Source organism: Ursus maritimus, unplaced genomic scaffold (assembly GCF_017311325.1).
Source record: "Ursus maritimus isolate PB19 unplaced genomic scaffold, ASM1731132v1 scaffold_30, whole genome shotgun sequence".
In the NCBI taxonomy this organism is placed as follows: Eukaryota; Metazoa; Chordata; class Mammalia; order Carnivora; family Ursidae; genus Ursus; species Ursus maritimus.
Genome location: NW_024425564.1, coordinates 26,867,132 through 26,888,410, shown reverse-complemented (window position 1 = coordinate 26,888,410; position 21,279 = coordinate 26,867,132). Strand labels below are relative to the sequence as shown.

Below are 21,279 nucleotides of genomic sequence, written 5' to 3'. Positions count from 1 at the left end.
GGGGGCAGGTCCCACCCCCACCCCCACCCCAGCAGGCTCCGAGCGTCCAGGTAGAAATGAATGTGGCTTCCGAGCACCTGCCTTTTCCAGCCGCACAGAAGCCTCCACCGGGCGCTGACTTCCGCCGCTTTCCAGAGCGAGTTCTAAGGGGCCGGGAGCTGCCGGGGGGTGCGCGTGCACGTGGGGGGCACAGGTGCGCGGCCAGGGAGGCTCCCCTTCCCTCTGCCTCCCGCTGTCCCACTCTCTCCGGCCCTCAGCGTGGGACTGGAGGTCCAAGGGGGAAGGTCCTCGTGAGGTTCTCACGTGCAAAACCAACATCAGGAACCCAGCTGCAGGGCACGCTAGAGAGGCATCAGACAGCAGATGGAAAGCTAACCGTGTAAAAGAACCTTTTTTTTTCCTCCAACATATTTTACAATAAAAGCAACTTTTAATCCTATAGATATATATTTCCCCCTATGGGGCCTGACTGCACTGATATTTTTTAGAGCAACTGCCACACGTGGGATTTCGTTTCTGCTTTACTAGCGCAATGATGTCTCCAGGGTGTCACGGTGGGCAGGACCGCTTCAGGTCACCGCGCCCCGCACGGTGTGGGGGGGCGGCGGCAGGGGTGGCAGAGGGTGGACGCCCACTCTGGATTCCGTGCAGTGTTAGGAAAACCAATCAGGTTATCACATTGACTTCGCTCCCAAGAGGTAGATGCAAACTGCCCTTCAGAGAGCCGCCGGGGCTCTTCGCATTGGGTTTGCAAATCTTGTCTTTTAACTCTAGTACTGTTTCTAGTTCATGACTATGGACAACTCGGGTGCCACTTTTTTCAGATTCCAGTGTGACGTGAGGAATTAGATTTTGAAGATGAGCATATATATTACTATCTCTAAGCACTTAAAATGCTGTTCACACTTTATTACCAAGCATCTTGGTCTATCATTCAACAAGTACTGTATCTCCCTTTAAACTCTTTGGGAAGAAAAACAAAACAAAACAAAAACTAAGTTGCTTTCTTTTTTTCAACACTGTAACTACATTTCAGCTCTGCAGAGTTTCTCACGAGCAAGATATTGGAAGTTTCAATGTGGTTTAAAGGGATGAATGTGAATTATGAACTAGTATGTGACAATGAATGGCCACCAAGTACAGCCTGGCAGAAGGCACTTTTCACTTTGATGTTTGAGAAAGAATTAAAGGCATATGCAGAGCTGGCAGAGAAACTGAGAGAAAAGGGATGGAAAAAAGAATACTCATTTTTGTCCAGTGTTTTTCTTTTAAAGACGAACTTTTAAAGAACCTTGCGATTTGCACATCTTGAGTTTATAATTTGTGTGATATTCCTGCAGTTTTTATCCAATAACATTGTGGGAAAGTTTTGGGGGACTGAACGAGCATAAATAAATGTAGCAAAATTACTTTCTAACCTGCCTAAACTCTAGGCCATTTTATAAGGTTATGTTCCTTTCAAAATTCATTTTGGTCTTTCTACCACATCTGTCACAAAAAAACAAAAAACAAAAAAACAAAAAAAAAATGAAAAACAAACAAACAAACAAAAAAACAGGTCTTAGCAGGACAACTCTGAGAATTTTCTTCAGACTCATTGAGAAAGTTTTCCATAATTACATTTATATACGTGAGCAAGTTTTTTTTAAAAAAAAAACACAATTACTTTATTATCGTTGATATTAATGTTATTTTCAGAATGACTTTTTTTTTTTTTCATCTGAAATCAAATTGAGATTTTAATGTTTGGTACAAACCCAGAAAGAGTATATTTCAGTTTAAACCTTTCATTCCCCAGAGACCTGAAACATTGTTTGTGGGTTTTGAGTGTGTGTCTTATTAAAGTGCTTTTAAAAAAATAAAGTTTTATAAGTAGGGAGAAATTTTTAAATATTCTTACTTGGAATGGCTGCAATTTATCTGAACAAATACTTAATTGGATTTTTCTTTTACCACTGAAAGTAGTACTTCTTGCATTTCACAAATTTGAAAAAAAAATTCTAATGTCATCCCCCATTTTGGCTATCGAGTATTCCATTATATTTAGCTCTCACCAGAACTAATGATATTTATAAACCGCTTTCTGGGGTGTACCAAAAACGTTTGAATAGGTTTAGAATAGCTAGAACTGGTCCTTGACTTTCTGTGGATTTCATTACCCTCTCAGCATGCTAGCAGAGAGCTGGGTGAGCCCATTCTTGCAGTCATACTGCTTGTTTAGTGCTGTATTTTTTTTTTTTTTAATGTTTCTGCTCAGAGAACTTGCTTAATCTTCCATATATTCTGCTCAGGGCACTTGCAATTATTAGGTTTTGTTTTCTTTTTGTTTTGTAACCTTTGATGGTAAGAGGAATACGGGGCTGCCATACAGAGACTCTGTCCTCATCAGTACCACTATTTCCAGAAACTCACGTGGACGCAGAAACACACACACACACACACACACACATACACACCTGCTTTCGGCTTAACTTCCAGTGTTGAACTAGCTGGACCTTCAACACCAACACTAAGACGGGAAAACGTACGCGGTCTGGAGCGGTAGGAACATCACCGTAATTGTTGTGCTTCTATTTCCGGTATAGGAATTACAAAATCATTGGTTCTTTCTAAACATCGTCCCATTTCATTCTCTTGCTTTTTTAGCATGTGCAATACTTCCCGTGCCAACAGGCCCGACCAGTGCGTTCTAGTGAAAGCTCATTCCCCCCGCGTTGGGCCCATCTTCCCTGTTCTGGCCAGAGAAGGGCTGGAGGGGGGGCACCAGGAATGGGGGGAGCCTCCCGCAGCGAGCTCCCCGGCCCCTGCGGGTGCAGAGTGCTGGGGCGGGGCGCTTTCAGGAGCCCCATGTGTCTGTCACCATGTTGCAAAGAGCCAGGAAAGGAGAGCTAGGGGACTAGCTGCAGTCCCCCTGTCACCACGAGGTATAGTGAGTGTGGAGTGAGGAGAGGGAGGAGGCAGGTTGATTTCTAAGGTGCACCTGGAGCACACAGAACCAGGATCGACCCATTCCATCTCCATGGGTGTTTTCCAGAGCGGACGGGTCCCTCCTCCTCGGGTCTGTGTCCTTGAGCCTTTGAGCCATGCCTCTGAGCACGGGCAGGAAGTGTGGCCTGGTGTGTGCGTGTGTGTGTGTGTGTGTGTGTGTGTGTCGTGTGGCCAGTGGCCGCGGAGGGGCGACCTGCGAACAGTGGTCACCGATCCTCTGTGGCAGCTTTCTCTCCAAATAGGAAGAACATCCAAAGGACAGGGAACCTCGTCTTGTGGGCAGACATTGGAGAGCCCGGGGCTCCCCGAGCAGCCTCTGTCACCGCTCCCGTGTAGCAAACCTAACAATGACGGGCGTAGAAAATTCCTCAGTGCCGTGCGGCTTACAAGGATCAGCCATGTGCCTCTGTACAATGTCCGCTTCGCAATATTTAGCCATCTTTCGTTCTTTCTTTCCCGTTTTCCATTTCTAAACTACTAACAGCAGGCCTTTTGCGTTTACAATGGAACACAATCACCAAGAAATCAGTCAGGGCGCAAAGAAAAAAAACAAAAACAAGAAACCGACAAACAAGAACCTCTGTCTTTATAGGGATTTCTAAAGACCTAAAATGACTGTTCCTTAGAATGTTTCACTTAAGAATCATTTCAAGTTTGTTTGGGCCACATTGGGGAGGGGGGTGGGGGGGGGGCCACAGAGATGGATGCCACTTACCTCAAACCCTGTGAAGTGGAAATCCAAATTGCATTTTCGTTCGGACTTTCGGGATAATTTTCTATGTCGGTCACTTTTTTGGTTCTCCCCCGCTCACCCAGTTTGGTATGGGAGGATTTGATTCCCCGTGGGGGATCTCCCCCACCCCGTGGCTGTTGATCCCATGGCTAACTCTGAATGGTGACCCTCTGTGTTTTCTGTTAGGTGCGTGTGTTGGGCTTTCTTCCCCCCTCCAGGAAGTGGCAGCATCCCTCTTCTCCCCTACAAGGAACTCTGCGAAACCTTTCTCACCTCTTACTCAGGGACGGGGCTGGCGGGTGTGGTACACTGGTGTGTCCAGAAGCAGCACTTGGCCTGCTCTGGGGTAGGGTTGTACAACTTCGAGGAATGTTTGGATTTCCGGCATCGTGTGGATTACTCCTTAGATACTGCATACATTGCAATATAATGCTGCATGTTCAAGGTGAACAGTAGCTCCTAGTAATCGTTAAATTCACTCTTTGCACATAGTTGGACCTTTACTGAAATGTGTTGCCAAAATTTATTTTTGTTGTTGTCGCTTTGGAATTTTTTTTTTGTTTGTTTTTTAAGGAAACAATTGACAATACCCTTTAACATCTGTGACTACTAAGGAAACCTATTTCTTTCATAGAGAAAAAAAAAATCTCAAAATGCTTTTGAAGACACTAATGCCATGCTATTTCAGACGTGGGAGAAGCGGCAGAGCTCTTGGGACGCGAGGCCAGGCTTTGTGAGCTGTGCCGGTTGTCATGGCTACTGTCTCCTGAACCGCAAGCAAGCAGCTCAACACACTGGTCTGTTGTCTCCCAGAAGGCTTTGCACTTCTGTTTCCTAGTCACCCACGAGGATTCCAGGTGAAAGACGGGCCGGCAGTCTCCACGGCCCGACCCAGCGCCTTCGGTGGGGACGTAAAAGGAAAGGAAGTTACGCTTTTTATTTTTTAAAGTGGACTGGAAGCCTTTGTTTCCACCTTTGTGTTTTTAACCCAGAATTTCTGAAATAGAGAATTTAGGAACACTTCAAGTAATAAATATACAAAAAATATACTTTTTTATAAAGCACATACGTGCGTATGCGATTGTGTTGGGTTGGTTTCCTCTTTTTTCCACGGACAGTGTTGTGTTTCTGTTGATAGGGAAACTCCAAAGAATTTGCACACCTCCACTCCGGAGCTGAGATTTCTTTTACATAGATGACCTCGCTTCAAATGTTACCTTACGGGATAGGATCTTTTCTTGTAGCACTATACCTTGTGGGAACTTTCTTTCTCTCTCTCTCTCTCTCTCTCTCTTTTTTTAATGTACACCTAATTTGAGAAGCTGAAGAAGAAAAAATTTTGAAGCACTCACTTTGAGGAGTACAGGTAATGTTCTCAAAAATTGCACAAAAGAAAAATGAATGTCGAAATGATTCATTCAGTGTTCGAAAGACATGGATCTGTTGAAACAATGAGTTTCATACCTTGTTTGTAAAAAAAAAAAGCATAAAGGTTGAAAGTTACATGTTTTGGGTTTGTTTTTTGTTTTTTTTTTTTTTTTGTATATAGAAAATTGTCATGTCTCAAATAATCAGATTTCTGTGGTTATGGCCTGGAAGAATTACTACGTAAAAGGCCCTCAAACTATACCTATGCTTCCTTTGTGTTTTTGTTACATAGAGCCCTCTTCCGAGGGAGGGCAACTCTGTATTCTGAAATTTGAGAATACTGTTCATTCCTGTGCTGAAAGTACTTCTCTGAGCTCCTTTCTTGGTTTAAACTCTCAAACCCTTGCAACTCCTTTTTTTCTCCAGAGATCACGTTTGACATCCTCAGCACTTCCTGTTCCAATAAACCCAAAGAATATAATCCTGAACAAGAAGTGTTTGAAACAAGGGATCCTAGCTACCAGGAAAACAGAACTCATTATGAGGACAAAAAAAAAAAAAAAAAAAAGCTCAGACTTCTTTCCCCCCCACACCTCATTTAAATGGGGGGATCAAGCATGAATTTCAATTTCAATGCCTCTTTTTACTTTAGTTTGGGGTTTTTTTTTCTATAATCTTGAGGCCAAAATTAATGTGGAGCAACTTCTCAGAAGAGTCCTATTTTGTCCCCAAATCAAGGCAGCCAGCGGAAACTGGACAGCCGTGGGGGTGTTGGGCACCCCCACGTACAATTCTTAAATTCAGAATCTCAGCCCCTCCCTTACCTTTAAAATGCAAGGCTTTCTGGTAGCTGACATTCACCTGTACAATGGCAGGAGGGGACAGTGGCTTCAGCTTTTCATGTCCTTCATGACTTGCATACAAATGGTTCAGCTGTATTAAAATTAAGTGCATTTGGCCAATAGGTAGGATCTATACGGTAACAGTCTCTAAGAATTTCCGTAACTTTTCTTCTCTGAAAGGACTCAAGTCTTCCACTGCAGATAATTGGAGACTTCACCCAAGTTTTCTTCCCCTTTAGTTTGTATGTTCGTTTGCTGTCTGGATGGCCAACGAGCCTGTCTCCTTTTCCATGGCCAGTCTGAAGGCCTGCATTGGAAGCGCTGTTTACAGTAATCCTTGCCAGGATAACATCCTGTCCTCCCGAATATCCAGTCTGAGATGACGGACGCTGGCTTAGAGCTGGGTCTTTAAAGAGCAGTTACCAAGAAGTTGGGGGCGTAGGTTTCCTGTGGTTCTTACCCGAACCACTGAATCTTAAGGTATCCTCTGGTCCAGGAGTGGGGTAAATTGTCTAGTCAGTGGACCTTGAACTTGACACCTGTACATTCGGTTCTGTGAATACTGCCCTTTTGGCCTGTTAGGATGGTTTCTTTCTCCTGGGTCTTCACCTGTAAACCCATTTAGGGTCAAATGAATGGAAGTTTCAGGAGAGCCCTGCCCGGTATTCGTGGGGGCCCTTGGTTAAGACAGTCCTAACTTCTGGCCCCGGGGCCACCTCTGAGATTCATACCCTTGTCTGTTTAAAGATCAGATCGTAACCCACCAAACTTCCAATTGTATGCCTCCCACCGGCCAAGGGAAAAGAGACACCAGAACTTTGAGGGCACTATCAGACCGACATGGCCAGTACCAAGGAGAACTAGGGAAGGAATGTTTTGCACCTTATTGAAAAGAAAATTTTAAGTGCATACATAGTTAAGAGCTTTTATTGTGACAGGAGAACTTTTTTCCATATGCGTGCATACTCTCTGTAATTCCAGTGTAAAATATTGTACTTGCACTAGCTTTTTTAAAACAAATATTAAAAAAAATGGAAGAATTCATATTCTATTTTCTAATCGTGGTGTGTCTATTTGTAGGATACACTCGAGTCTGTTTATTGAATTTTATGGTCCCTTTCTTTGATGGTGCTTGCAGGTTTTCTAGGTAGAAATTATTTCATTATTATAATAAAACAATGTTTGATTCAAAATTTGAACAAAATTGTTTTAAATAAATTGTCTGTATACCAGTACAAGTTTATTGTTTCAGTATACTCGTACTAATAAAATAACAGTGCCAATTGCAAATGTGTGTCCTTCTGTGTCAGATCCTTGAAGAAAAGAGACTGAGGAAAAGATGGTAATCCCACACTTAGCCCCCTTCCCCACTTGGTATGTGGTGGGCAGGGACACAAGGCAATGCTTTTCTTACCAATGGTATTTTCTGGGGGGGGCGAGGGGAGACAAGACGGCTTGGTCATGCCTGAGACGAGGTCTGAGATAAAAGGCACATTTCAACAGCCCACGTTTCAACTTATTCAGTTCATGTTTTATTTCTCCTGTCTGAACAATGCTGTTGACAAGAGAGATTTGTTTCTAAACAGCATTTGGCAACTTCATGGGACTCCTGTGGCATCATCGATACATTCCAGAACGGCGTTGCTAGACACTGGTTTGTGGTCTGACCGTGGACAGTTCCTTCTCGACTTTCCTTCTGTTCGGGCCTGATAGAAATTCGACAAGCCCGGGGCCTCCCAGCATGCACACAGAGGAGCCCGTTTGTCTTGAGGGCACTGCATTTGCAAGCGTGCACCGTGCCCACGCCTAGCCGTTGGCCCAGGAAGTAATCCCCCCAAGGACCCATGCACGGGAGCCCCTCTACCCCCATCTGTACGTGCAGCTAGAGAATCCTTCCAGCCTTAAGATTCTGCCGAGGTGGAAGGGAATTCTCGGTGCCAAATTCAGAGTTTTCTCTGAGCCCAGGGAGGAGTGGGTGATGCCTTCCTGCTGAGACGTCTGGGGGCATCTTGCCCAGACTCTGCTCTCCGCACTGGGCTGAGGTCCTGCCACACTGTGGATGTCAGTGCTGAAAGAAGGTGCACCACACCGTCGGGGGTTAGGGGAGCCTTGTGGCCCACACGAGGGTCCTCCTTGTCCTCCTCCAGGGCAGTCCTGGCTGGGGAGCCGCATGCTGTGGCCACGTCTGGGGCAGCAGACTGAATCACTGCCTCCCCTGCTGATTTAAGTATCAGATGCTCACAGTTCTGAAAGGTCCAGGGCCCAGTGGCTGGAGACTTACCTCAACTGTTCAAATTCGGGGAAAAGCGGTGTTTCCCATGCTGCCCTGGGGCTGGCCTTGAAACCAGTAAAAGCACAGCAGGAGCTGCCCAAGGGGAAGGGCATCTCATTCACAGACTTCCCCTCTCCCCGCCCCGACTCCCACACGGGAAGGCTGGCAGTTTGCAGCAGACCCTCAGGCCTGATACCAGGTCTGAGGGCGCCCCCGAAACAGGCTCCCCAGGGCCCACAGCTATGGGAGGCAGAGCTGAACTTAGAAAAGGCAAAGCATAATGGAGGCTTACGGGTGCTTTTTGCAACATCTCTGCTTCAAAGTGATGTGCTTTCCTAAAAACTAGGTGAGTAAACGCCTGCCCTCCAGCTCGTGGAAACAAAGCGTGCAAAAGGTCTACACAAGACGGATAAAGCGGGCGCAGGTCTCTGCACAGAGCACAGCCTCTAGGGGGCTGCTGGGGGTCCCCCTCCCAGACCACTCTGGGTGCAGCACAGAAACTGGCTGTGTGAGAGGGGACACTGCCCAGCCCCAGCTCAGGCAGGGGTGTGCCCTAAAAGTCCTCTCACTACTGCGGGCACGTTCGGAATGGGTTTGCTCAAGAACTTTCCTTTCCTTCTCTCCCTTATTTTACAACAGAGAATCTCTTAACACGGACACACCGAAGGGCTCGAGTAGAAAACATCTCCCACAGGAGAAGTGTGGGCCTCAAACACAAGCGAACAGAAAAGGGGAGGTGCTTCCAGCCAAACCCCACATCTCACTCTCTCTATTAAACATCCTCCAGCCCTTCATCTCAAAATTGTAGCCAATTCATGTTTCCACGAGTACGAGAACTATTCTCAATGGATTGAGGGGGAAAGTATGACCACAGAGTTCAAGTTGCTGGACCTTTAAATGTACTCTTATAAAACCACAAACGGACCTATAAGTTCCTGGAGCGTTATGGTCTGGATGGATCCTTCCTATGGCCACAGCTCCCCAGGGATCTCGGGCCATTAATTTGTCCTTAAACAGTATCACGGTGTGACCGTCCTTCTCTGCGCCACGGTAGTCGCTTGCTTTTTCAAGGAAAATGGACTCATATCTGCTTTGTTAAGCCTCGTTCAAAAGAAAATAAAGCAAACATCCTGGTCTGCATAGACTTTCCAGTCCTATTACTCAAGGAATGTTCCAGAAGAAGTGGCCAGTCATCGTTAATAAATTCATGTACACTATTTAAACAAGTGTGGTGGCGGCCAGCTGTAGGATTCTTCCAAGGCCATGGGTCCGTTCTCCAAGGAAATACCATTGTTAGCAGTCCGTGAATTGACCACTTGATAATAATACCATGTGGTCCTTCCTCGAAAGTATTAACAGCCTTGACAAGGGAATAGTTCTAACTCATATTTTAAACCAATGGCTTGTAGAAGTCATTCTACAATGCTGGTCAAGGCTTTGACTGTTTTTCAGTAAGGATTCCACTTGCCAATTTTTTGGTGCATAACCTTTCAATAAAACATCACGTGAACTTCAAAATCATGTATATTCTCTTTAAGAAAGAGGCCAGCCTGACAGGTTGGGACTGAGGAGGGAAGAGATGAAGGAAAACAAAACTCAATGAAAAAACGGGACAGGGACAGCGTCCCCAAAGCAACATGGACCCCATAGTGACAGATAACCTGTTCCCAGAAGGCATGGGTAACGCAGGTGGGGAAACCCTGTCGCCACACCTTGTTATCTGCTGGAGACCACTTCTTCAGGTTCGTGGATTTAGTCAGGCGATTTTGTCCTTTGCTAGCAACCAAAAGTGGAGGATGGGAGGCCAGTGACTGACTGGTCTGGCCGCCCCGACCCTCCCCTGCCCTCTCCTCCCCGCCAAGCCTTGACTGCTAAGAGCCAAGTGTGGGGAAAAGGTAGAAAACCCCCAGTGCCCCTGACAACTTGTTTCCTGCACATGCAAACTCCAGCACTCCACCAAGTCTTAAGATAATCGCATTATATTAAAGTGAAACCATTTTTCTTTAAAAAAAAAAAAAAAGAAGAAAGAAAAAGGTGAGTTAGTTTTAACAATGAGGTTATGACTTCCAGGCAGCTGGGCTCTGACCACTGTCCCCGTCAGTGCCCTGCTTCTGGCCTCCCTCCCCGAAGGCACTAGGGGAGCCCCAAAGCCTCCGGGGGGCGGGGAGGGGAGCAGGAGGCAGCAGTCCACCATTCGGGAGCGGCCAGAAACTCGGATGTAACAGGAGGGCGGTGGGAAAGCAGGTGCGCATGAAGCTTCCACGAGCCAGACCGTCACCTCATCCTCAAGGTTAGCTGAACACGGTGTTGTGCTGTTGGGTCACCCGGATGAACGTCGCCCTCCTGCTGAGCTCTTTGAGTTTGGCGGCCCCCACGTAAGTGCAGGTAGACCTCAGTCCCCCAAGAATATCCAGAATCGTGTTTTCTACATCCCCCTTGTAAGGCACTTCCACAGTCTTGCCCTCAGAGGCTCTGCAAGAAAAAGGAAGCTTTTCTTTTAATCTGTTTTTTTTTCTCCCTTAAGAACGCAGCCAGAATTATTCCCAGCTTTAGCCCTTTCAGCAGCCCCAAGGCACTCAGGTAGCTGAATGCCATCGTCTGACCCCATGCCCACATGGCTACAAATGCCGAGCTGATTGAACCCGCATCTCAGATGAATGCTTTCCTCCCACCCAAACCGCACAGCCTCACTGCTGGCTGCCCGGGGCGCCCGGAAAATGAAAGTCCTCGTCAGCAGCCCTGGAAGAAGTGGACCCACACCTTCCCGCGTGGTGCCCCCCTGAGCACTGTGCCTCCGCTCTGCCCCTGAGCGAAACCAACTCCACCTTCCTCCTCTAGCTTAATCCCGACACCAGCGTCCCACGGGCCCAGAGCCCCAGAGGCCCCAGGGCAACAAGAGCCCTGGCAGATGACCCTCTCTCAACGTCCTCTCCTTGTCACACTCCCCGATCTACAACAGAAGCTCTCCCCACGCCAGCGCTCCAAGCAGAGCCTGGGTGTCCTCGAAGACGCCGATCAAGAGCAGGAGGAAGGTGTCACTACAGACAGCCTCCCGCTGGCGGTGCTTTGACTCCGCCGTGGTGGGAAAGCGGGAGGCGCTGGCTAGAAAGCACACTTGGGGATTTTGCTTGTGGATCCCTTGCCAGGCTAGCGAGGTGCGAACAACCCTCACCGCGATGCGGGTCACAACCCAGGCGCTGACAACCACTCTGCACCCGTACGACCGGTCTGCTTTTCAGAAGGGTATTCGGTAAACTACAGAAGACACTCGACCCGCTCTCACCGCACAGGCCCTGTGTTGGAGGCGACCGTGAGTGCTCCGAGCGCGTGTAAGGCAGCCAGGCTGAGCTCTGACGTTCAGCGGGTTCCGTGTGCTTAGTGCACTTCAATTGTGAAGATGGCATGGGTTTATCGGGACGCAGCCTCGTGCTTAAGTCGGGAAAGATCTGTAAAATGGACAACTCCAGCCCCGCTAGGTTGCACGGACCTACAGGGCCGACTGGCCTCGGGAGGGGCGTTACAAGAAGGAAATGTCCAATCTGTGCAAAACTCTAGCCCTCCTCCGAGGCTCAGGCAGTCTAGAAATTCTAACAACCAAATTCTGGAACTTTCTTTAGCCGCTTCTCTTCAACTAGAAAAAACAGCATCTCTCAATCAGAAACTCCTTGCCTAGAATTTCAAAATGGTCTTAACTCTCGTGCCCTGGAGTCCACGCAGGCAAGACGATCCTTACGTGCAATGAGATCTACCCTGAAGCTCTGACTGGACCCAGGGCTGGCTCGTGGCTGGTTCAGAGCACCGAGCTCCTGACGCCCGTCCCTGGCCCCACGGAGACGGTTCCCGTCACCGCACTCTGTGACCAACACCTAGGCACTTGCTCTGGCAATGACCGCCGTGTCACTTTTCAAAGAGATCTCCATGGCCTGCCTGGGGCTCACTGGAAGTCATCCAGACTCTCATCGTCACTTCTCTGCTGACGGGTGACGGCCCCTTTTGCAAGTCATTTATAGCTGAGGCTCGCGTTGTCTCATCTGGTAAACGCAGGCACTTTGATCTGTTTCCCGGGGACAGTGTGAGGAATAAATGGTTAATGGCTGGGAAGGAACCAGCAAAGCATAAATAGCTTTGCCTTAATTAAATACCAACGTCAAAGGAGGACCATTCTTGTGAGGAAACCGTGGGGATGGGGCTGCAAACTGCCAGCGAAAGGGGAGGGAGCGAGGGAGGCAGAGACAGAGAGAGACAGAGAGAGAAAAACAGAGGCAGCCTACAGGGCTCGGGCTGCCTCCAGATTGAGGTTCGAATTCCTTCAGCACTTGCCTTTCCTGTCTAAGATTCGAATCTGCTTCCAGAATATTCTATTTTCTGTTTTGTCTAAACCCTGCTGAAATTACAGGAGAGGAATTTTCTTTTTTCTTTCGGTGTCTTGGCGTCTGCATGTGGCACAGCCTGGTCTGCCCTCCTCTGTCTAGTTGCCTTAGAACCCAGGACAGACCAAGACAGAGTGTCCTTCAGGCAAAGCATCTAGCGTCACCGAACCACAATGGCTCCGCGTAACATGGCAGCACATAGCAGACACCGCACAGGCCCTGGGGTGGGGACAGGGCTGCTGGGAAAGCGCGAAGCTTCCGGACCAGAGGTCCAGGGTGGCACTGAGGCAGTGATCCTCCCCCTGCCCACCCTCGTAAACCATGCAACCTCTTCCATCGGGCACCACATGGGAGAAAGAGCCTTCTGAGGCTGCACGGGAAGGAGAGTCCTCTTGTTCTGACTGAAGTTTCCAGAATGAAGGTATAGACCTAGTCCCCTATTCCTCTTTCCCACCCTGCCTTCCCCTCACTGTCGCACCATCTTTATTGAGGTCCCCCCTCAAGAGGAATATGAGACTGGAGGATGAGAATGGACATCAGTCCACCAGTCCCCCCACACTGAAGCACAGAGCTCTACTGGGTATCCCATGCCTCCTGCCTGCCCGCCCGTGATTCTCAGTGGGGTTCTGAGATTTTACCTCCAGCAGGACTTGAACCTCATACAACACGTCTGCATCCCAGATTCTCGAGATCAGCTTTCGTGTGTGGGATGAATGGTAGGAATGGAGGGTGTCCACCAGGGAAGACCTGAGCTCCCACCCCAGGGCCTGAGGCTTTCCGGAGAAAAGCAATCCCTCCCTCCCAGCAGACTTTCTTCTGAGGAAGCAAGACCTTCTGTCCTGTCCACTTTGTGTCACTTGTCATCAGGCTGACACTGGTGAGAAGCAGCAGCAGCTTCTAGGGAACAGGGCCAGGGAGTGGGCATGTGCTGTCCTCAGGTCCTTCAAGCACACGTGTGCACAATTAAGATGGAAATGAATCAGAAAAGGCCAGGTTATCTTTGGGGATCGTGGATTTGCAAAAGAAAAAAAGAGAAAAAAGCAGAAGCAAGCATCCTTTCTGCAGTGAGTAACACGATTAAATGGCTAAAAATGCTGCCTGTGTCAACCGTCAGAGCCTGGAGGCAGGTAAGGGTCCCACCATAGGGAAAACACGGCATCTTCCAGAAAGGCCTGACCTCCATACGGTGGTGTGCACCACACCTGTTTCATAGGCAATGGGAAACCCCTTCTTCAACTCAATTCTTGCAGCCTGAACTCGTTCCAGGCTAGAGATGGGCAGTGACGGGGCTAGCTCAGAGCTATCAGAAGGCTCTATCGGAAGGACACGGCAAAAATATTCCTGCCTAAGCCCCTGGAAAGTCTGGATTGTCACCTCCCGGCCTGGCTGAGCAGGAGTCCCACCTGCTCACACACCCCCTCGTCACATTTCCGTCCCGTCCCAAAACACGTCTGCTCTGCACCGCCTTTCGAGGGCCCCAAACACAGCAAAGGCTAGCTGGATAAAAACCCGGGCTACTTAAAAAGAAGCAGGGTCCGTCTTCTAGCGCCTTCCCAGGGCACGCGAGTGCTAACAGAGTTGGTGCTCGAGGCTTACCTGTATTCAGCAACCCCTCCCGCATGCTTCTTCATTGCCGTCTCGGAGCTCATCCCATAGAAGAGCTTGAGCTTCTGCCCGTCCTTCTCGATCACCTCTCCGGCACACTCCGTGTGGCCTGAAAACATCCCTCCCAGCATGACAAAATCCGCTCCAGCCCCTAAACTCCAGTAGGGTAGACAAAGAGCAGCCACAAGGAAAAGAGCTCAGAGAAAATCGGCTCTAGAAGGATCGGCGTGCTACTCCAACCCCTCCTCACTCCCAGCAATAATCAAGAAAAAAGCTCAACCTCTCCCTTTCTGGAAGAAGTGGAGAAGGCCTGCTGTGTGAACAGACCGGCACTGGACACTCAGAGAAAGAAATACAGCTAAAGGCTAAAGCACTGGACTTAATGGTGACTGATGACTGACTATGACCACCTTCCAAACACAGTCTAAGTCTCATCATCAGAGCAGCATTAAGAATTGGGCGGCATTTTCTACGGCATGGTGCCCAATCTTATCCTTGACAGTCACTCCACCTGTGCCCTCGTCAGGCATCTGGTCTACCTTAGGCTAGCAGCGCTCACACTCTGCTTGTGTAGATCATGAAAGACCTCAGAACAGACCAAAACTCCTACACTGGAGACTGGGTATTAAGAAGAGAAGCCTAAATTTTATACACATATATAAAATGAAATATATATATAATTCTATATCTACATATACACATATATACATAGATATACATACATACACACATATGTATAAATACACACACATATACATATGTTTCGAATGACTTCAGTATACTTCCACTTTTTGATATGACCTAAGGAAGCACTAACCAGTTTTGAGTGTTGCCGGTGTGTTTGAGAAGCCTGGAGCCGTTAAGCTAAAACCCACATCAAACATCGGAAGCCAGGTAACTTTGCGGAAGGAGTATGCAGAAAGCATCGGGGTGGTTTGGCTAGGGCATAATTAGGACAGGGTGCCTAGGCTGGATTTTCTGTTTTTCAAAAATTGGAATTGTGATAAGATCATTTGATGTGCTATTTCAATTTTCAGTAGCGAACGTGTGTGGAGGATCTTATTAACAATGAGACTTATTTGGGGGAAAAAAAGGAGGTTTGTTCCTTCTCTCACCATACCACGGTCGATGTACCATATATGCGTATGGTTCTGAAGCTGCTGCATCTCCAGTGTTTAGCACAGGACATGGCACACGGTCAATGTACGATGACTAGTCGTCAAGAAAGGAAAGTGTGTATGGGCAAGAACTAGCAATACCACCATTTCCCATCCTGTTCTGGGATGATGGTACAGTCTCCCCACTGACTATGAACGTCTCCTCCTACGTCCTATTGAGGGTTGCATTTAGGACACGAGGACATCAGGGCAGAGACGTATTCAGGAATTTGGATGAAGGACAAGGAGGAGGAGGGGGCCCAGGAACCCCTGAGAAGTGGCCCTGACCTCTTCCAGCGGGTCCGTTAGATACTTGCAGGACAACTCTGGGGTTTGTGTCAGGCATCCTGGCCCCTTCTGTTCAACATTACAGAGAAGCCGGCTCTGCAGGCCTGGCCCCCTGGCCTGGCCCTCGGGCAAGCCACGCACAACAGGACCTTTCTACTCGCCAGCAAGCTTTGCAGGCCCGTCATTCCAGGGTCCCTAACATGAATGGCGGATCCTTGCCCCCGCACCCCTCCTGCCCTGCCATGACTTTGAGGGGGCAGAGGACGACTGGTATCCAGCCAGGCCTCCCCATGACCACAACCGCAGTAGCAGATGTCAACAGCAGGAACGCAGAGCACAGATCCACTCCAACAACGCTTTGAAGTGGCTTTCAATTATTTTTGTTTCTGAATGTTCTGGTGCCCCTCCCTCGCCAAGGCTCTCCCTGACGCAGTCTCTCCCTCTCCCTCCCTCCGCCGAGCCTCCGCACCCGGCAAGTCCTGGCTCCCTGGAAGCAGAGCGAAGGAAAAGATCCCAGAGGTGATTCCAAAGACCAGCGGCTGTTACCTACGAGGCACCTTCTTAACGACCAGTCACTTAAAAGTGCGCCAGTTCCTACTCGGTGCAGGGAGCACAAGCAGGAGCACCCAGCGGCGTTCAGTAGTTCAGCTCAAACATCGTAACGGTCTTGATAAGGAGTGAGCGAGCACCCAAGTGGGGCAGGGGTCCCGATCCCCCCAGCTCGGCCGCCAGCTGTGGGACCCTGACCTTGTCACCCACCTCTCAGGGCCTCAGTCTCCACTATAAAGTAGGCACCCTGGATGACAAAGATGACCGGTGTGTCCCCTTCCACAACCAAGATGCACGATCAGGAGGGGGTTACGTAAGAAGGCTGCCCGTGTTCACGGTATTCCCCAGGGTTGCCACAGAACCCGGCTGCTAAGAGCACTGTCCCTGTCTCCTTGTCACCTTCAGTGTTTTATTAAAAGAGAGAGAGAGAGAGAACCAATCCCTAACCCTAAGGCATTCTATGGGAAGGTCTCTAAAGCAGTGGTCAAAAAAGAGGAGTTGCCAAATGCAGGTGAGGGGAAGGACCACTGGCACCCCTTAGGAATGCCTCAGACAGAAAGTTCCTCTCCGTAGCAAAAAAGAAAAGAAAACAAGGAAAAAAAATTAGCAGTGAACTTGGCTCTGGCCTCAGAAAAGGGAGTGGGGCTGTGGTGCTGGTTTTCCTGTCACCCGCGGGCACACACAGCTCCCACCTGGCAGGCTGCTGTCCCCAGCTGTGCAACCAGCTCTGACCTCCAGACACAGCTTGTCAAGGTCAGGTGGCAAGCACGTGGAGCCGCTGACTGCCTAGCGTGTTCCCAGGAAAAGGCCAGGGGGGCCAAAACCCCACCTGCATCACAGCTGAACACTGCTGCCCCCTGGTGGGACACGGGCTCCTCGGCCTGCCGTGAGAAACCGCTGGGGGACTCTAGTCCTTCCCAAAAGGTTGCCCCAAGTTAGGCCCCAGGGACCCTCCCTGAAGTCTCTGTGCTTCGGACCTGGTACTGGCCTCTTCCACAGGCACGCTGGGCCTTCCGAGCCATGACTTCACCCACTCCCGGCTTGCAGGCTGTCCCCCCTGCCCCCATCCATCCCCTGGGCACTCGGCCCGCTCGGGATTCTGGCCAACTGGGGCTAAAATCCGGGGACAGGAAACTCAGGACTGGCCCGCAATTTCCCAACAAGTCCCGCCTCTCCATTCAGGTTCGCACCCGGAGGCCAGCACACGGAGGCAGGGAACTCCCACCCCTCCCTCCCTGTCCCCTTACCAAAGGCTTTGGCGACATCTCCTGGACACGTGCAGCCTCCGTCCTTCAAAAAGGAAAAAGTAAGGAGAGGGTGTGAGCAGCGGTGCGCTTGGCCAGGCTGTCCTCCCCCCCCAACCCCGGGGTGATTCGGTCATCAGGAGGGGATCTCCGGATGCACCCCCAGCCAAGGGCAAGCCCCCAGCCAAAAGCAGCGACCCTCAGAGCCCGGGCCCAGCACTTCCCAATCACCGTGTCTGCACTTAGTTTGCTGCCCTCAATGCTGCACCTTGCACCCCCCAAGCCTCCTGGGGTTTCTTCTCTGGGTCAGCCCCGCCAACCGCCTGCCCACCTGTCCGCCCCTGCCCTGCCCTGGAACCCTGGGGAAGCGGGAGGCAGCAGGAGGTGCTCTGAGACCTCAATTCGCCGCCAGCCCCTTACACAACACGCCCGGCCAGGGCCATCCCGATTCCCTCTCATTCGGTAGTCACCTTTCCCTCCCCGCCTGGTGTGAGGTGAGGTTTATTTAGTACAAGAGCTGAAATATTTTAAGAGCCGGGGAAGGGACACGGAGTTCCTTTATGCTTCCAGCCACTCCATGCGTCCCCTGTGCACCTCCACGAAATGGGCCCGGTTAGCTTAGAATCAAACGCGCATTCCTGATCCCACCGTGCCCACAGAGAGCACACGCCTGGGGCTGGTTTAGTGCCCAGCGGGACGGTCACCTTGGGCTGCCCAGCGTGGCCCCGTCGTGGAAGTTATGTTGAAGCCCCAGCAGCACAGTGTGGCGCTTCTAGAATGCAGAGCCCACAGGGCCTCCTTACCAACACAAGCCACTACCTGCTATTCCCAATGCGGCCTGTGTGACGTCCCAGGAGACAGCCGGCGAGGGTGGCCGGGATTGCCGCCAGACCCCACAGAGAGAGAGGCCAAGAAGCAAAGGCCCGGGGGGGAGGCAGGGTCAGTGCTGAGGGCTGGCTTGACGACAGAGCCCCGAGCTCAGAGCGGGTCTGGGAAGAACACCAAGGTCTCAGAGGCAAGCGCCTGTTCCTGGAAGGTGGGACCCACCCAGAAAGGGGTCAGACCAGCCTTGGGAAGGACACAGGCCGCCCGGGCTACTGTCACCACAACTGGCAGGAAGGCGTATGGGCCCCCAGAGCTGGAGGGCATCTAGCCAACCAGGGTGAACCGCTGTATGAGCACCTCCCATGGAGAACAGGGGTCCTGTGACTCAATCCCCTTTTTTATCTGCTTTTGAGGCCTGTCGCTCCAGCAGCTACAACTCAACTTCCGCCTCATTACTTCCTTGCAGTTCGGACCCAAAAGTAGGTGTGAAGCTCGAACTCTGTTTTTTTATGCATAGTTACAGCCTGGAACTATTTCCTCCATCGTGTCTGTGACGGGCACACCCCAGAAATACTGCAGGTTTGGTTCCAGACCACAAGCAATAAAGCCAATATCACAATGAAGCGAGTCGGATGGCTTCTGTGGTTTCCCGGTGCATACAGAAGGGACATGCACTCGACTTAGCATGACTGTCTAAAAAAAATGTACGCAGCTTAGTTAGAAAATACTTTGTTGCTAAAAGATGCCAACCGTCCTGAGCTTTAAGCGAGCCGTCCTCACCGATCGCAGATCGCCATTACAAATACAAGGATGAAAATGTTTGAAATTCTCTGAGGATTACCCAACTGTGGCACAGAGACACCAAGCAGGCAAATACTGTTGGGAAAACGGTGCCAAGAGACTTGCCCCCGGGGTGGGGTTGCCACAGACCTTCCGTTCAAAAAGAAAAAACACCGTCTCTCGGAAGTGCAAGTAAGCAAAAGCTCAATAAAATGAAGCGTGCCTGGCTTCTCCGACCCCCGGAGGGCCCCGGGCTGCTAGGGAATGGTCACTGCAGAAGTGGTCTGCCCCTCCAAGTGACATGGCCCCAGCCGCGCATGGGAAGACAGTGACAGGACTTGGGGCTGTGTCTCTTGTCTGTTCCAAGCTCCAGCATATCGAACTTCCTCTTTCAAAGCTACAAGCCCCCTGTATGCCCCTCGCTCATCCTGAGAATTTTCTGAATACTTTATCTCTTTACCAAAACCAGTTTTGCACTCAATAGGGTTTCAAACATATGACTTCAGAAGATTAAACAGGGGCGCCTGGGTGGCACAGCGGTTAAGCGTCTGCCTTCGGCTCAGGGCGTGATCCCGGCGATCTGGGATCGAGCCCCACATCAGGCTCCTCCGCTAGGAGCCTGCTTCTTCCTCTCCCACTCCCCCTGCTTGTGTTCCCTCTCTCGCTGGCTGTCTCTATCTCTGTCGAATAAATAAATAAAATCTTTAAAAAAAAAAAGAAGATTAAACAAACTCACGGCTCCATTACATTAGGACGTTATCGGACTTGAAACACACACACACACACACACACACACACACACACACACACACACTCTCCCTTGCTTGCAAGCTGTGAGTGAGGAGTTGTGACTGCCACGGAGGTGTCTTGTGTGGGGCCCGGAAAATTCCACATTCTTGCGGCTAGGGATGAGGTCACTGGAGCCCTTGAAAAGGAGCTCTTCTCTTCCCAGGATGGGCCAAGATGTCCACGCTAAGAGGACACCGTGACGTGCCAGAGAGGAAACCCTACGTAGAGCATCTTCTGCTCGCTCTACTTGGAAATGCATTTATAAATAGACTGGGCGGACCAAGCACTACAGACTGCACGTTTAACCCCGTGCAATCCGACGTCGCAAAACGCTTTAGGGCCAAGGAGTCTGCTCCCTACTTCCGTTCACGGGTGATTTCCAGAAGCTGTTCAAAGCGTCCTTTTCGTGTTCTCAGGAGGCAAGAGCAGGAGGGGTAAATCTCTGCCATCTGAGACACACGTTTACTTTCACAGAGAAACATCACAGCCGCCGGAATGTTTTCAAAAACAATGTGCAAATATTCAAAGAGCTGCTTGTTTTGTTTTTCAAGAGTATTCACGTTGTATTTCAGCAGAAAAAGCATCACGTGACAGGAACGGGGAAAGGCGATCTGTGAACTGTGGGCATACCTCTTCTTCTTCGGAATACTTCCCCTGCTCTGAAACCGAGGGTGGTGAAAGCAGGTGCGGGACTGGCAGAGGGAAATCAAATCAAGCACCTACCGCGTGCCGAGGCTGTTACAAACTTCATTTTGCCATTCCAACACCACAAGCAACCTGAAGGTGATTATTTTGTAGGTGGCGGGGGGGAATGAGGAGAGCTCAGAAAGGTTGAGCGGCTTGCCCAAGGTCAAACAGCAATAATAATGTTAGGACAAGATTAGAACCCTAGTTAAGTGTACATTCTAAAAATGTCTTGAAGCAATAAATAAATGAATAGAATTTTTAAAAACATAAAAATGCCTAGAAGCATACTTATCAAAACACTAGGCATGTTTCTCTTAAGAGGATAACAGTTCCAGGAATCTTTATATTTATCTGTATTTTCTAACTTTTTCTAGGCCAAACCTATCCTGTTGCGGAATTTTTCAGGCCTCATGAAAATGTAATTATCTGAATAACTTCGTGTAGGTCTTGCTAAAGAATGGTCTCACTGCTATGAAATGCTATGTTAAGTCATTAAAATTATCAGAAATTCACTGATCCATCGGTACTTCTCTGCAGAGGGTCAGTGGGCCAGTGATCAGGCACAGAGACAGAGAACTTTGGGGAGGATTCTGAATCATCTGGATCCTTCCCATGACCAGCCCTTCACAATACCGGGCCTCCTGGGCCTTGATAGGTATGCTCTCTTGGTCTTTATAAAATGCACCGATTAAAATGCTGGAGCTTGAGTCAAGAAGAGACCACAGTGATCCCAGTCAACCTACTCCCAGGACTTCTTTCTAGGTCCTATAAATCAGCACAAA

At 49.6% G+C, this 21,279-nt stretch overlaps 1 protein-coding gene across 2 annotated transcripts in view; it reads right to left on the bottom strand.

Moving 5' to 3' along the window:
• Positions 1-10,166: 10,166 nt before the first annotated feature.
• Positions 10,167-21,279, bottom strand: part of GMPR (guanosine monophosphate reductase) — a 42,661-nt gene continuing 31,548 nt past the window's right edge. For both annotated transcript variants that reach the window (XM_040645076.1, XM_040645077.1), the window contains 3 exons: positions 17,420-17,462; positions 14,170-14,329; positions 10,167-10,675 (listed from right to left, as the gene is read on the bottom strand). In XM_040645076.1, coding sequence (XP_040501010.1) covers positions 10,495-10,675; positions 14,170-14,329; positions 17,420-17,462 — 384 coding nt within the window. In that variant the 3' untranslated portion in view covers positions 10,167-10,494. The remainder of the gene's footprint in view (positions 10,676-14,169; positions 14,330-17,419; positions 17,463-21,279) is intronic.